The sequence below is a fragment of the Venustampulla echinocandica genome, assembly GCF_003357145.1.
Source record: "Venustampulla echinocandica strain BP 5553 chromosome Unknown scaffold_7, whole genome shotgun sequence".
NCBI classification, from domain to species: domain Eukaryota; kingdom Fungi; phylum Ascomycota; class Leotiomycetes; order Helotiales; family Pleuroascaceae; genus Venustampulla; species Venustampulla echinocandica.
Genome location: NW_022474212.1, coordinates 599,720 through 615,942, shown reverse-complemented (window position 1 = coordinate 615,942; position 16,223 = coordinate 599,720). Strand labels below are relative to the sequence as shown.

Sequence of the window (16,223 nt, the reverse complement as noted above, 5' to 3'; positions counted from 1 at the left end):
TAGTATTTTAGATCAAGAATAGCCAAATACTAGTATTACAATACCTGCCAGGAAATGAACTTCAGACAAATCAAAATTCAGAAAATCTCATTCATTTAAATAATCAAGCAGTGAAACTCCAAACCTTCATGCCATCCACATTGTCGGATTACCCCGCAACCAGGCCGGCAGAGTAAACACGCCTATTCCACATCTCATGATTTACACCGCTAGAGAGTTTCACATAGATGCTGGCCTCCTCCTCTTTATCCTCGGTTCTTCTGAATCCAGAACCTCATCCTTTGTAGCAGTGTCGGCTCTGTTCTCGCGATCCGTCACGTTAAGTTGCATCAGCAACCATGCCGCCATCCTATCCGCACTACCGAGCCTAGATCTCATGTTGCAGGTATCCTCCATGTGTGTACCGGATCCTCCATCATGCTCGCTTATTTTGTCATCAGTAACGCTCGCACTCTCCTCGCCATCATACTCATCGTCCGCATCAAGTTCATCAGCTTTTCGCTTCGGGCTCCAAGGAGAATCCAGTTGTGCATTTAGTGGGCCTGTCGAGCGTGGAATTGCACTAAGTACAGGATTCGGGCCTGGGCCAAGTTGATGGGATTGAATGTCGATGGAGGAATCCGTGCTATGAGAAACCATGTGATGGCCTCGCCAGGTTGGTGACTGGTTCAGGTTAAGACTTTTTGGGGATAGAGGGCTAATAGGCGAGCAGAAGTAACCATCACCACTGCTCGCTTCGCTGCCATTCCCATCTATATCCGTGTCAGCTGGCGTGCGGTACGGGCTATCGCCGACAAATGCTCTCTTAAGACGGAGACGCTGATCGAGAGGGCTCGAGGATGCGGTCCGGTGGTCAGGCAAGCGTTGCCGAGGCGAGTAGGTATCCCGCCTAGGCTTAGGTGAAACGCTGCCGTATTGTTGGCGATATGTATTTGCATCCACGGTAGCCTGGACGACGAGGGCCTGATCGATAACCATGCGGCCGTGCTCGGGGGCTTCCGGCGATACACATTGCGAGGGAAATGTTGGCCCGAAAATTGGTATCAGTGCGCCGGCGATGTGAGCACAGAATGTTGCGCAAACTGCAAGAGCGCAGGAGTATGGCATCCAGTACCCTGTGTAGTCTGTTAGACCCGAATAGCACGCCAATGTTGACGCTCTTACCTTGTGCTACAAGTGCCCCGCCAGTGATGCTATGCGTGATCTCCTTCAAGCCTGTGTTCATGTTGAGCATTTTCGCGGGAGTCGTCTAATTGATATTAATAAAACTTTCATACAACCATGAAGCAGCCATTAATATGGGAATTCTGACCTTAGAATATTTGCAACACTTGAAAAATGGTGTGATGCGAACGAGCCCGATATTGTAATCCCACATCACGGTGTATACCTTTTCGTCTCCGGGAACTTTGAAGGTATATTGAAATACTGGAAGAAAATCAGCAAGCTCCGGGACCCCGTGCATGGAAGCGACCATACCTTCAAAACCTTCTCGGCCTGTCTTTTCAAGAAAGCTTTTCTTTTCACTGTTATATGGAATGTGGCGGCAGTACTCCTGGATCTCTCCAATTGGGTAGACATGGTATTTTCGAACCTCGCGCATGGCTTCGTCGTCCAGGTCTTCAAACGGGGGGTAGTTGACTTCGCCCTTGATCTTGCCCTTTTGGAAAACTGCGCCATCCTTACTCATCTTCTGCTTCTTATTCGAGGTATAACTTGATAACTGAGGGCTATCACAAGTTGAAGGCGAAGTGCGGAAGGAAGGCGAAGGACTGGAAGGCAGTTTTGTACCTGTGCCTTGCGGTTCCAACGGAGCAGGGTTGAGTAGTGATGCCACGGAAAGCATAGCGGTGAGGATTGAGGGGTTCGTGGTGCTAAGCCTCTAATCTGCAAGTTGATGGGATTCGTTCTTCGATGACGAACGAACGCTTATCAGCTTAAAGTAGTCAAGGAAGGAAGTACGTGGGTACGGTGGGGCAGAGAGCCAATGTATTAGAACCGGCAAACAGAACTCTAGAAATAGACTGTTGGTGGGCCTTTATGGGAGATGGGGCAAATAACGAGGTTGAGTATCATGCCCTACTTGGGTGCCAGCAAGCGGTGCAGATTGCTGCAGTCCCAGGAACAGCCGTCGATGTCTGTGACCACTAATCTGCGATCTCGGGCTTTGCTGGCGATGTCTAGGAACCGGCCTGGGGTAGAAAACATCCGTTTGCCTCTCTCGAACGCTTATTCGTGAATCCGAGGGAACGAGCACACACCGACCTGCTGCAGGACTAGTAAGTGCGTATTGTGAATCCTATGATGCTCCAACTATGTCCAAAAGAGTTGAATTCCTCTTATGGATCTCTCAATCAAGGGCGTGAACGGAGAACAACCCCCAAAAGAACAAGGCCCGAGAATAAGGAATAATGCTTCAAACGATTCGCAAAACGCTTCTGTAGAAGTTTCTCCGCTCCCGTGCCCGTCTCTAGGAGATGCCCACCAAGCAGCCCCCGTACACATTCTAGAGCATCGATCGAGGCGGCATGTTTCACCAACGCCCCAGAATGGTGGAATTGCCAAATTAACGGGCTGCATGACAGCAAAAGCGTGTATTGCTAGGCCCAGACGGTAAGTTTGACATCAGCAATGCTGGTGCCACTTCCCGATCAAGAACAGGCGTTGTTTGGGCGTGGGTAGCAAAGCTGCTGGAGGCTGGGCAGCCTGCTGGCAAGGAGTCGTCCTGGGACGGAAGGCTGCAGTACCTGCGGCTGCGCTAAAGCGGTGACCGGCCATACTCTTCAAGACCGACAAAGGAATCTTAGCGATGAGAGTCACGGATGAGGATGGCGGACCAGATCCAGTTTGACTGACTCGATGCACGTGGACAGAGAGTATCAAGCGCCCAACCTCGACTTCAATTTGGGCGTCTCTGCATGGAGTATATTATTGAACTCAGCAGCGTCTGATTTGCCCTGTCTCGGAGGCCTCCGGGCTCCATTTTGTAGCGCAGATCCCTGACAGCGCCCCTATGCTTCTATCCGTCTCATCACATCTCTCTCTTGCTGCTGGTCAAAGAGCTTCCACAGCCTTTCTAGAAAGCAAGGAGAATGTTCCGTTTCCGCAACTACTGCCGAGACTGCAGCTGTCACTTGAGAAACACCACAACCGGCATGCATAGAGGCGCATAACAGCGTATGTGATTGGTGGCTTTGCTTTCAAATGGTGAAAGTGGCAGGGTCACTAACCAAGCCTGGGGCTGGGAGCGTTTGTCTACCAAGCTCTGTGTTCTTTAAATGTAGTTGCTGCCTCACCAACAAGCCATTAGATGTGATGAGGACAAGAAGTAATAGGGGACAGTCGAGCTGTCGCCATCTCCATTTAACGTGGACGGCCAAATTGTGAAAAGATAGCTGGGACTGTGTTGCGCGGCCTCGAGTCCTGATGTAAAGACATAGGTACAACATGGATCGGCCATAATATGTACATACCCGCCACATCTATACGAAGATTCATGATATCTAGGCCAAGCACGTTGTCGCTTATGCACATTGGCAAACGAAGCAAGCAAGCGAGAGCGCTGCGTAGAATAATTGGATAGTAGGGAGTTGATGCGTGTCAAGGTGTTTTAAGGAAAGAGAATTCTCCTAAGGAGACTCGAAGCTGTGTTCATGAAGCCAACAGGGACAGATTTCTGAAGCAGCAACTGGCTGAACGATGAATTGCAGACCACCTGCGACGCTTCTCTAAAATGCAAATCTCTGAGGAGGAATATGACGTGGCAGCGGAGAGAGGTTCAAAAAGGGAGAACCGAGAAAGAGCAGAGGACGAGATATCCTCTGCAGGCATATCTGAATATGGAACTGAGGTGCACAGGCAGGGAATCTTCCCCGTCATTTTAGATATTCTTTGGACGACTGTTACGATTTCATATTGCTTGGACGCGGAGAGGAAGCCGATGCTGTGGTTGCCGGTGTCCGTTCTGGACATTGTATAACGCTGTGGAGTTGGGAACACGGACGTGTGCATCCTCAGAGCCAAATCCTCATGGCGAATTCGTTCTTGGAGTTGCACAAGACCGGACGATTGAACGATGTCGATCTCAGTGTGACAACCTGAGTTGAGGGACCGAAATTGCTCTCTTAGGTTGTTGGATGGATGTTTTGTTATTATTTGCCGTATTAGGCAATTTGTCCCTCCCTCGCGCTTAGGTTATTTTTAGTTGCAGGTCATGTGAATAGAATGAACTGATAGGAGCACGCTAATCCTAAAGCGAGCCTGGTGTGGTGGTACGCGATTGCGCTTCTCTGCGTGTAAACAAAAACACGACGTACAAAGCAGTGGCAACCGACAATAACAACAACACTTCACAACAGCATACGATCACTTTACCTTGGCCTTTAAGTCCCTCTTTTATGACCATTTAAATTCACAGACGAAACCCAGCACGGCCTTGCCGACGGGTTACCCATTTACCCTTTCTTTCGCTATTTTCAAACCCAGCGCGGTCGCGTTGACCCGACAATATGGACGACGATTCCATTATGGATGATGCGGTTTTCACCGATGATGATAATGGAGATTCCGATCCATTCTCCCCAGTTCCTGCTCCTGTAAGCTTTTACTAGACTATCTGACTCCAACCCCGACTCCCATCCCCAGACGGCATTGTATCTTCCAGAGACTAACTTCCGCACGCATAGAAAGCGAAAGCAAAACCTGCACCAAAGAAAGCAGCGGCAACAAAGGCACCAAAGGCAACAAAAGCCCCCAAGGCCGCCCCCAAGAAACTAGTTCAATCCACTTTGAAGACTTCCAAGACCACCTCGAAGAAACGTCCAAAGATAGAGAGCGATGATGAGGATCCCGTGTCCGATGCAGAGTCTGTTCATGACGATTCGATGCTCTCAAATACCCCACCAAGCGCGAAAAAGCAGAAGAAGGCCCCAGCTGCGAAAAAGCCGGCTGGGAAACCCTTACAGGATGTTGAAAACGAGGGTTTCAACATGGACATTGATGGACCTCAGGATTCGGCGCCCAAGAACAAGACCGCAACCGACCGATACCAGAAGCTCACTCAGCTTGAGCACATTCTGAAACGTCCGGATACGTATATTGGGTCTGTGGAGCGCACCGAGCAACAGATGTGGGTTTTCAATTCCGAAACCTCACAGATGGAGCTTCGAAAAGCTACATTTGTTCCTGGCCTTTATAAGATCTTTGACGAGGTTTTGGTCAATGCTGCCGATAACAAGCAGAATGATAAAAATATGAAAATGATTAAGGTGGTTGTGGACCGCGAGAAGGGTGAAATTAGTGTCGAGAACGATGGGGCAGGTATCCCTGTCGAGATTCACCAGGCAAGTATATTTATGATACCGTTGATCGATACTCTGCTAACTTATAGAACAGAAAGAGAAAATTTACATCCCGGAGATGATTTTCGGACATCTCTTGACTGGATCAAACTATGATGACGATGAAGCCAAAACAACTGGTGGTCGTAATGGTTATGGAGCCAAGCTTTGTAATATTTTCAGTACCGAGTTCACAATCGAGACTCAAGATTCAAGCCGGGGTAAGAGATATAAGCAAACATGGACCAGCAACATGACCAACATGGGCAAGGCAAAAATATCTGCAAGCAAATCAGCCGATTTTACCCGCGTCACTTTTACTCCCGACTACAAAAAATTCAGAATGGACGGCATTGATGATGACTTCGAGGCCCTTGTAAAGCGCCGAGTTTATGATATGGCTGGTACCGTGAAAGGGGTTAAGGTATCTCTAAATGGTAGCTTGATCAAACTGGATTTCAAGAAATACTGTGAAATGTACGCCAAAGCGATTAACAGAGAGCGCGGGTTGGAGGATGGTGCACCACCACCGGCAACTGGCACTGTTATAATCGAGGACCCAAAAGCCCATGAACGCTGGGAGGTTGGATTTGCAGTCTCCGACGGGGCCTTTCAACAAGTTTCTTTCACCAATTCGATTGCCACAACTTCGGGAGGTACACACGTCAATTATATCGCTGACCAGATATGCGATAAGCTTCTGGAGGTGGTGAAGAAGAAGAATTCTAAGGGTGCTACGTTGAAAGCCAATCAGATTCGCAATCACATTTTTCTCTTTGTCAACGCTTCGATCGTGAACCCTGCGTTTACTTCTCAGACGAAGGAGCAGCTCACCACCAGAATCAAACAGTTCGGAAGCAAATGTGTACTGACGCCACAATTTCTGGACAAGATTGGGAAGACTGAGGCAGTGCAGAACATCCTAAATTTTCAGGCGGCCAAGGCTGATCAGCAGCTTTCTAAGAGTGATGGCAATAAACGGTCACGTATGAGTAATGCTAAGCTCGTCGACGCAAACTTGGCTGGTACGAGGCGTGGTCATGAGTGTACCTTAATCCTTACCGAAGGAGACTCTGCGAAAGGTCTTGCTGTCGCTGGCAGGGCTATTTTAGATCCTGATAGGATCGGCGTTTTCCCGCTGCGAGGCAAGCTTCTCAACGTTCGAGATGCAAGTATCGACCAGATCACCAAGAATGCCGAGATTCAGAACATCAAGCAATTCCTCGGCTTGAAACATAAGCAGGTCTACAACGATACTAACGGTCTTCGGTATGGACATCTCATGATCATGGCGGATCAAGATCACGATGGAAGCCATATCAAGGGCCTTTTGATCAACTTTCTCCAAGTGCAGTTCCCTAGTTTACTCAAATTACCTGAGTTCTTCCGGGAGTTTATCACGCCCATTGTCAAAGTCTGGAAGGGCCCAAATCCAAAGAAGCCTCTGAGTTCCAAATCTTTCTTCACCTTGCCTGAATATGAGGGTTGGAGAGAAAGGCATGTGGATGATAAAGGATGGAAGCACAAGTATTACAAGGGTTTGGGTACCAGTTTACCCGAGGATGCCCAGATTTACTTCAGCAACCTAGACCAGCATCTCAGAGAATTCGAGACAATTAAGCCAGAAGAAGAGGAGATGATTGATCTCGCATTCTCGAAAAAGAAGGCCGATGCTCGAAAGCTGTGGCTCGGGAACTTCCTCCCTGGAACCTACTTGGACCATTCAACTAAGACTCTCACCTACGACGATTTCGTCAATAAGGAGCTCATTCTCTTTAGTATGGCGGATAATATGCGATCCATCCCCTCTGTTATCGATGGCTTCAAGCCCGGACAGCGCAAGGTGATGTATGCCTGTTTCAAGCGTAACCTCGTCCGAGATATGAAGGTGGTTGAGTTGGGCGGATATGTTTCCGAGAATACTGCTTATCATCACGGCGAAGCATCTATGCATCAAACTATCATTGGTCTAGCTCAGAACTTTGTTGGATCAAATAATATCAATTGCCTGGAGCCCAGTGGAAATTTCGGTAGTAGGCTCGCAGGAGGGACTGATGCTGCAAGCCCTCGTTATATCTTCACAAGATTATCGCCGTTTGCGAGACGCGTCTTTTCTGCCCTCGACGAGCCGATTTATGAACACAACATCGATGACGGACGGCCAATCGAGCCTACGGTTTATTGTCCTGTTGTGCCAATGATTCTAGTAAACGGCGCAGATGGTATTGGTACTGGTTGGAGTACGACAATCCCTAATTACCATCCAGTTGATATCGTAAACAACCTGAAGCGCCGCATGGGTCGGCTTGACGATAAAGATGTGGAAGAGCAACCATTTCAAACAATGATGCCTTGGTTTCGCGGATGGAAGGGAACACCCGAAGAAGCGGGGCCGAATCGGTACTCTTTCAATGGTGTCGTCAAGGAAGCTGGCAATAGTGAAGTCGAGATCACCGAGTTGCCTATTCGTGTGTGGACCGACGATTTCAAGGGCAAACTTGAAGAAATCATCAAAGGCGAAAAGATCCCTTCTTTTATTAAGGATTACAAAGAGTACAATGACCACAGGAGCGTACACTTCATTGTTCAGTTGGACGAGAAGAACATGAAGACTGTCAAGGATGACGGACTCGCCGAAAGATTCAAACTCAACAAGACAATTGCTACCTCGAATCTTGTTGCATTCGATGCCAGAGGTCAGATTCGAAAGTATGAGAAGGTTGAAGACATCCTTGAAGAATACTATGTCTATCGCTTGGAAATGTATACTAAACGAAAGGTTTGTCCTGTCGCCTTACTTGTGATGCGCTTGCTAACCCGCCTAGGCATACTGGTTGGCCAAGATTGATACAGAGTACCGGAGACTAAAGAACCAAGCCAGGTTTGTGATGGAAATAATCGACAACAAGCTTGTAGTCTCCAAGAAGAAGAAACCTGTACTCGTCGCCGAATTGCGAAAGCGGAACTACGAGGCATTTCCGAAAGTGAAGGACGCGCGCAAGGCTGGCGAGACGGATGACGTTGTAGAAAATGAGGACGATGTTGCTGATGATGAGGGTACTGGAGCTAGAGACTTTGATTACCTGCTCGGAGTAAGTACCGACCTAGCATATAATAGACCACCCTGCTAACGACTGGTAGTTGCCAATTTGGTCACTCACCCAAGAACGCGTTGACAAATTGAAAGCGCAAATGGTCGGCAAGAAAGACGAACATGACACTTTGGAACAACTTAACGAGAAAGATTTATGGTGTCAAGATCTTGATGCATTTATTCACGAGTGGGAGGTACAATTGAAGGAAGAAGCCGAGTACCAGAAGACCATTCGTAACACCAACCGGCGAGCCTCACGAAAACTTGGCGTCGGTAAGAATAACAAGGCTCGAAAGGGTGATGATGACTACAATCCCAAACCATCAAAAGCCGCCGCTACAAAAACGGTCAAGGTTGAGCAAAAGCCACATCAGCGCTTTCTTAGTATGTTTGAAAACAAGCCGAAGCCGAAGTCTAAGCCTTCTGGTCTTGGCTCGGACGGTGCTGAGGAAGACGCTGATGAAGCTGGTGTTATTTCGGGACTGTCAGACGATGACTTTGACGCGCTAAGAGCTACGAAGCCTGCTCGACAAACCTCACGAGCACCTAGTGAGCAGGCCGGCCCAACGAATGGAAGGTCCAAACGTGCCGCGGCAGCAGCGCCGAAAAAGTGGGTGATTGAGGATGACGAGTCAGAGAGCGATGATGACAAACTCCTCGGCGATGTTGGCGATATGGTCAAAGGCATCGGCGGTGGGGACTCCACGGACAAGAAGAATGGACGTGTCTCGCTCTTTGCTATGTCCCGGCCAGACAGTAGCCATGGCAGATCCACAAGCAACGATCTCCCCAAGGTGAAACCTAAGCCTAGCAAAACTTTCGACTTATCAGATGCGGACGAGACGAATTACGAGATGCTGGCTAAATCCTCTCCCCACAAGGCGGCTCCGGCACCGAAGGGTTCCCTTGACAGCTTCCTTTCAGATGACTCTGACGTGCCCCCAATACCAAAGAAGGCGCCGGCGCCAGTTGCCAAGGTCCCTGCCAAGCGAGGTGCGAAGCCGAAGGCCAAACCTGCTCTGGCTACAAAGAAGCCTGCGGAACCAAAGCCAGCAGCTCTCTCGCCAGCAGCCAAAGCATACGCAGCCAAACAGAACAAAATGAAACTCTCGAATAAGGATGATTTTAGCGAAAACGAGGATGAGGATGTTGATATGAATGACGATGACTCGCCACCGCCCAAGCCAGCTGCACGCGGACGCCCTGCACGAGCTGCCGCAGTTGTCGCTAAGGCAAAGAAGCCCATCTATATTGACTCCGACGATGATGATGATATGGATCTGGATGGCGCTGACGATTCTGCCATTGTAGAAGAGGAGCAGAGCGAGGATGATTTTGATGACAGCGATTAAGCCTGGGATATGGAAATTTTGGCGTTCTTAGGGAGGATATCCAGGTTCTCTGGCGAACATGTTATTCTAGGGTTCCTTTAACTTATGATATGGTGCCCGCCTGTTTTATTATGTTAGTATAGGGAAGTTTTGCTGCGACGGGCTAGTATTTTTCAGTTAACATGAGCCATGCAATACAATCACAACCAAGGCAAGCGATCATTGCGCCAAAAGTCCACCCTTATACGTAGTGTATACCTTGTAGCTTTTGATCAATTTCCGGCCCAGTCCGCCATGGCGAGTAAAAGCGGTCATCATAAGCTAGGCAGCCACTCATGTTTTATCACGAGCTCAAATAAAAATGAGGGGCGGCAGTGGCTGATATTGGTATCTTGGTTAAATATGGAAACGTACTATTGGTTGGTTGCCTTTTATCCTCTTGTTTGTTTGTATTGATTTACGTCTAGCGGATAACAGGCTTGACTGCAGTCCTAGAACCTCCCTGGGGGTACGGAGACGTGCCAAGGTAGGAGTTTTTATATACAGAGTCCTATATAAAAAGGAGCCAAAACCAAGAGGATCAAATATACCTTTCAAATGGCGCCGAGCCCCTGATCCTGCGGTATCACAGTTCCTCTATAGACCTTAGAAAGCATTTCGTGCTAATTCTACACTGCTGTTTAGTGTCCCATTCGGCTAGTTGAGCGTCCTTATTTTATCTTTGTTCCCTAAGCTTAGCACCAAATCCCTCAGGACCAAGCAATGTTGTCACCAGCCCTCTTCCTCTCTCTTCTCTTTATTTTTTATTTTCTCCCCTCCCATTATACTGGTTGACAGTAGTCAAAAAGGGGCGTCCTCGGACCTGCTTCTGCAGGAGAGAGAACGTTTATATTGGGTTGGAGGAGCTCCCCGAGTATCAGTAGGGCGATGTATTCTCTTCTTCGAGAATACGTGGTCTCTAAATAGCGTCTCCCTCATATCGGTGGTGCTCTTTGAGCCAATATTAGCGTACCGCTTCCGTACAGATGAGATTTCAATATCAGACGAATTAAATGGCTCATCTAACTCTATCTCTGGTAATAGTGGGACAGGGTCAGTCTATCTAAAGTATTTCTCTCTAAACAGGGGCAAAAGATATCTCTAGAGCTTGTTAACGGGAGACGAAGGTAGGAAAGAAGAGAGATAAGGGCCAGTTGTTGAATGAAAGGTGGAGGTTTGTGGGGGACACCGCGTATAGGTGTTGAGTCTTAGCCCCCACCCCCCCTCCCACGCCTGGTAGTTTAGAGATAAAGTATATGAAAATGCCCCTGCAAAACTGGAAGGATGGAAATAGTATCTCCAAAATCCTTATAAATAAATCTACATAAACAAAGAATGTCTCAGAAATATTGAGTTATTGCAACCCACAAAAACCCTGAATCATTAAAATTCGCATATCGTCAAAATCCTCCTATACAGAGATTATGATGCTTGCTCTATTATACGCATTCCGCGCGTGTAGCTTTGGCTTACGTGCCTACCGGGTACCTAATGACATCCTCAGTCTGCTCCATCGCTATTTCCTCCACTTGATTAATCGGGTTAAGATTTAGTTGGTGTGTATTATTAGTCCACTTTACATCAAATTGCCGCTTGCCATATTTATTAAAATTTTTGTTGCTGCGCTCTGTATATATTCTAAAAACACTAGTTGTTGCCCCGCTGTCTACTCTAGATGTGCGATTAACCCGTCGAATTTGGATCGTGCTATTAATCCAACTAAATTAACGTGTCCAATTTATCGGCATTCTGTTTTAAACTCTTGGCAAGTCTCTATGTGTCGCCACGCTGCCCAAAACGACTCTGATAGAACATTATCGGGTATATTTATACTAGACTTGGCGCTGAAGAGCATCAAGGGCCACAAGGGTGGGTAGTGCGGAGGTAATTAACATTAAACACGAAGCTTGGCGAGGAATTGGTAGAGCCATACTTCGCACCTAGATACGTAGGTAGCTTAGACGTCTCTGTAGCAAAGGATATAATATAATAGGTGGTCCTAAATAGGTAACGTTATGCTGCTATTATAGTATAGGCATACGAGTACTCTGTTCGGGGATGAAGTTGTGAAAAGGGAGTTGTTGGTTGTGTTCTCGCGTCTTGAGCAGCCAATTCCACCAATTGCCCATCTAGACCTCTCGCCAACAACGCCTTTGCCCCTGAGCCCTGCAGATCCGCGACTTTCGTAGATTATGGCTTTGGACCCGTGGATCCGCGTCCTCCAATCACCATCCACGGGCAAGCTTAAGCATTGATTGGGATTATTACAACTTCAAGTCAATGTGACTCTCCAAGTTCCAACCTCACCGCTGCTGTCCTATTGTCCGTCTTCTGGCTGTTGCCGTCGCCGCTCGTTTTTCACGCAGTTTTTTGTTTGCTGTTTATATGTTGCTTGCTTGCAGATGACTGTGCTTTGCAGGGTGGGGTGAACACTCGTTTGGTGCTATTATCTCAGCGGAAAGGGGCACGGTACTGCTCGAGGACAGCCAGCGACGAAACAACTTGGGAGCTTGCGACGCGTGGTTGGGACCAAACGGAACAAAGCAAAACAAACAGCTATCTACGCTGGCAGACTCGGAGACGGAGCTATCATACAACTTGCAGACCGAGGTCAGCGAGAGGATACAGACATACGGAGTACCGCTTGCTCGATTCCTGTGCCGCGGCACCCCGGACGCGCTCGATTGACATTTTAATTGACGACGACTTTGAGTAGGAATTGCGAACATCAAACCACGGCAGAAATCCCAGCATTGGAGGGGCTTCGGCAGAGCTACTAGTCTGTGTCAAGTGGTATCAGAGCCAGCGGGGTTGGATTTGACAGCGTCTCCATCCCATACATTTCATTGAATTGGATTGAGCCGAACTGAATTGGAATCGGAAATGGACTCCCATTCCACCATGGACGCCGAACACCAGGTAAAGGTTGCGGGGCCCTCGGCGCCCGCAGATACGGAGACGGAAGCCGACTTTGCCTCCCCCGATGTCCCTCTTTCGATGCAGCACGACTCAATGGTCACAGTACGATTATCGGAGCCCCCAGCTTTGACGGTCGATACTCGTTCCAGTATACTCGGCTCAACCAAGCTTAAAAGAGGGTCTGCTGCACCCGAAGAAGATGCTCGGAACCAGGATACCGCGAGACAGGATACGTCGGATATAATACCAGAGGATGAGGAGGAGGAAATGCAAACACAGGAGGGTTCGCCCACTATTATAGCGATGGACCCAAATGGGAATGAGGTGCCGAGCGAAAATGGCTCAGAAAACGACCCAGAAAATAGAGATTCGCAGAGCGGCAGTGATACTTCTGAGACCGCAGAAAATGGGGAGGTCAATTGGGAGGAGCTTGAGAGGAGCGAGGAGAAGGAGCCTCGAAATGAAGCCTCGGAAGATGTACAAGTCCCTGCCCGGCCTTGATAAGTTGATGCTAATCTTTTGATTTAGTCTACGGCCTTGCTGCTAGCTAGACTTGAGCAGGAAAACAACCTCTTAGCCACGAATCCAAAATCTGGCATTGCCAAAACCCAAGCGGTCGAGATACGAAACCGAAGCCAATCCAGACCGCCTTCCATACAGCATTTAAAAAAGCTGGTAAATGGCCCGACTCCACTATCCCTACGATACTCCATGATACCTGCCCCTCCTATGACGGATCTAGAATTCTACGCCGCCCTGGTTCAGGATTACACAAGGACGGCACAATGTCTGCCTACATTACTTTCTAAGAAGATCAGAAGCGGTATCCCACCGCCTCTGCGGGGAGTTGTATGGCAGAGCATGTCCGGCGCAAGGGACAGACTGTTGGAGGATCAGTTCGACAGGCTTTGTGGCGAGTCGAGCCCATACGAGGGGATAATTGGGAAGGATCTCGGAAGAAGCTTCCCAGGAGTAGAGATGTTTCGCGACCCCGATGGAGACGGTCAGCGGATGTTGGGGAGAGTGCTGAAATGCTTCAGCTTGTATGATCAGAAGATAGGGTATTGTCAGGGACTGGGCTTTCTTGTTGGCCCTCTGCTTATGCATATGGGTGACAAGGAAGCTTTTTGCGTGCTTGTACGGTATGTAAATTGAGGAAATCGAGTATCACCTGTGCATGCTAATGGATTACAGCTTAATGGAGCACTACGATCTTCGGAGCTGCTTTCTCCCGGATTTATCGGGACTTCATGTTCGCATTCATCAATTCCGCGAGCTACTCAAGCAACACCTCCCCAATCTTTCGAGCCACTTGGATTTTCTTCAAATTGAACCCGCATATGTCTCGCAATGGTTCCTATCATTCTTCGCTGTCACATGTCCCTTACCAATGCTTTTCCGCATATACGATGTTATCTTCGCTGAAGGTGCTTCGGAGACAATAATGAGAGTTGCATTATCGCTGATGCGAAAGAATGAGCAGAAAATCTTGGCTTGCACGGAATTCGAAGATGTTATGCAATTACTCCTGTCGAGAGGGCTTTGGGATTGCTACCATTATAATGCGGACGAGTTTGTCAATGATTTCGTCAGTCTTACGGGGGTTGTCACCCACGATAACCTCCAGGCATTAGAGTTGAGCTTTAAGGAAGGAGGGGCAACGGATGCTGCAATTCCAGCAGAATCTGTCGGTTCGGCCGCGTCGCGCTTCCTAGGCCGTCTGTGGTTAGGATCCAATGCGACCAAATCAACAAGTCTAAGTCCTAACCTCGCTGCGCCTGGTCGACCTGTAAGCTTCTTGCGAAGATCCCCTTCTAAGCAAAGCATTGCTTCGACATTAAACTCGATGGAGGGTGGTGGGGCGTCGGATAGCATGATAAGCTCGTCAACGGATGCCACCTCGGTGTTTCGTGATTCATCCAATGCGGATGCTGCATCGCTCAGGGCGCAGTCTGTTTTGGGCAACGCTTCGAAATCGAACAAGGATAAGAATCTGCATGGCCAGATTGAGGATCTGTTGACGGCGCTCAGCGAGATGCAAAGGGACCACGCTATTCTGGCTACACAGCTCCAACGAGAGAGGGAAGAGCGGGACGAGGATCGACAAGCAGTTAGATCTCTTCTTGATGGGCTAAGGAAGAAGGCCAGCTCTGAAACAGTTAAATCCTCCATAAGTGATGAAAGTCTCGAGACGGTAAAAGCTGTCCCTGTGGGGGACGCCGATGCGATGGCCAGTGAGGAAGAGAATGATGATATCATTCAAGAGACGGAAGTCCCAGAAGAAGACCCGACACAAGATGTACATGCCGCTCCGGAGCACCTTGACCTCTCTGCCTTGCTTGATCATGTAGAAGACCGGTTTTCTGCGCCTACGTCCAATCGCCGATCCTCGATGATGCAATCCAAGTCTCAACTACGGGAAGAACTTGCTCGCTCGAAAGAACAGCTCATCATCGAGGTATCCAAAACACAGGAGTTTAGCAGACGGATGTCAGAGCAACAACAAGAGATTTCCAATCTGAAGGACCAGGTGAAAGAAGGCCATCTATACGCCAGAAATGCTCATGCAGATAAACAGCGACTAGAGAAGCAAGTCCACGATCTCCGGGCGAGGAAGAGTGCTGCTACAACACCGGATGGATCCCAAGACACCGAGAGCGAATGGCCATCACGCACTTCTAACGGCAATGGGCTCCGGGGCTTCAAACTTAGCCGCACAAACTCAAATCGCTCTATTGCTGCTCCTACATACAACAAGCGCACATCAAGTCTAATAAACCCCAATGCTGCCCTCAACAACCATTCCGAACACCCTAACCGCACATCTTCCTCATCTGACCTCGCTACGCCGCCAAAACTAGACGTCGATGCCGACGCCCTGGTCCTCGAACTTGTGCAAGCTAAAACTGCTGAGGCTGTTGCAAAGCAAGAAGCCGAAGAGGCGAAAGCTAAGCTGGAGAGTTTGAGGAAGATGCTGGGGCTTTCGGCTCCAGGGTCTGGGCTTGGGGAGGCTCCTTCCATCGCGCTTCATCGCTCGAGCCCTAGTCAGCCTATGATAGAACGTAGTGCTACAATTGGGCTAGGCGGGTATCTGAGTAAGGGACCAACGGCGAAAGTTGAGACTCCTTCCAGCGCCTCGCCAGCTGCTACGGGTGGTGGTGGGTTCTGGACTGGTTGGGGGAAGAGGACTGCCAGTGTTGCAAGTGTAAATGAGAAGGTTACTGTTCAAGGCAGTTAATGGAATTGATGGTGATGGATACCTGTAGATTGTGTTGATTTGAAAATACGATGTGGCATAGGTTGCTGTGCGAATAAATACCCGGGGTGCAGAAGTTGACAGTGTGATAGGATCTGGATATATGGGATTGGCAGGTTGCCATTTAGCACGTACTGTACGTATAACTTTGTATGACGAAAGTTGAAAGATACTGTTTAATTCGAGAGAGTATCATCATTCATTGACACAGAGTGTTGCTCAGTTGATTGCTATAGTTGCTAGAT

At 48.6% G+C, this 16,223-nt stretch overlaps 3 protein-coding genes across 3 annotated transcripts; 2 read left to right on the top strand and 1 right to left on the bottom strand.

The window, feature by feature from the left end:
• Positions 1-219: 219 nt before the first annotated feature.
• Positions 220-1,846, bottom strand: BP5553_08133 (DNA-binding of Mlu1-box binding protein MBP1; the record flags this gene model as incomplete). The annotated part of the gene is made up of 4 exons (XM_032016756.1): positions 220-1,115; positions 1,165-1,249; positions 1,313-1,428; positions 1,480-1,846. The coding sequence occupies 4 exons, from the start codon at positions 1,844-1,846 to the stop codon at positions 220-222; spliced, it is 1,464 nt and encodes a 487-aa protein (XP_031867047.1).
• Positions 1,847-4,508: 2,662 nt separating this feature from the next.
• BP5553_08132 (DNA topoisomerase 2) lies at positions 4,509-9,785 on the top strand (the record flags this gene model as incomplete). Its single annotated transcript, XM_032016755.1, has 5 exons — positions 4,509-4,595; positions 4,686-5,346; positions 5,390-8,118; positions 8,165-8,431; positions 8,481-9,785. The coding sequence occupies 5 exons, from the start codon at positions 4,509-4,511 to the stop codon at positions 9,783-9,785; spliced, it is 5,049 nt and encodes a 1,682-aa protein (XP_031867046.1).
• Positions 9,786-12,704: 2,919 nt separating this feature from the next.
• Positions 12,705-15,960, top strand: BP5553_08131 (Ypt of gyp1p; the record flags this gene model as incomplete). The annotated part of the gene is made up of 3 exons (XM_032016754.1): positions 12,705-13,199; positions 13,251-13,864; positions 13,917-15,960. The coding sequence occupies 3 exons, from the start codon at positions 12,705-12,707 to the stop codon at positions 15,958-15,960; spliced, it is 3,153 nt and encodes a 1,050-aa protein (XP_031867045.1).
• Between the last annotated feature and the right edge of the window lie 263 nt (positions 15,961-16,223).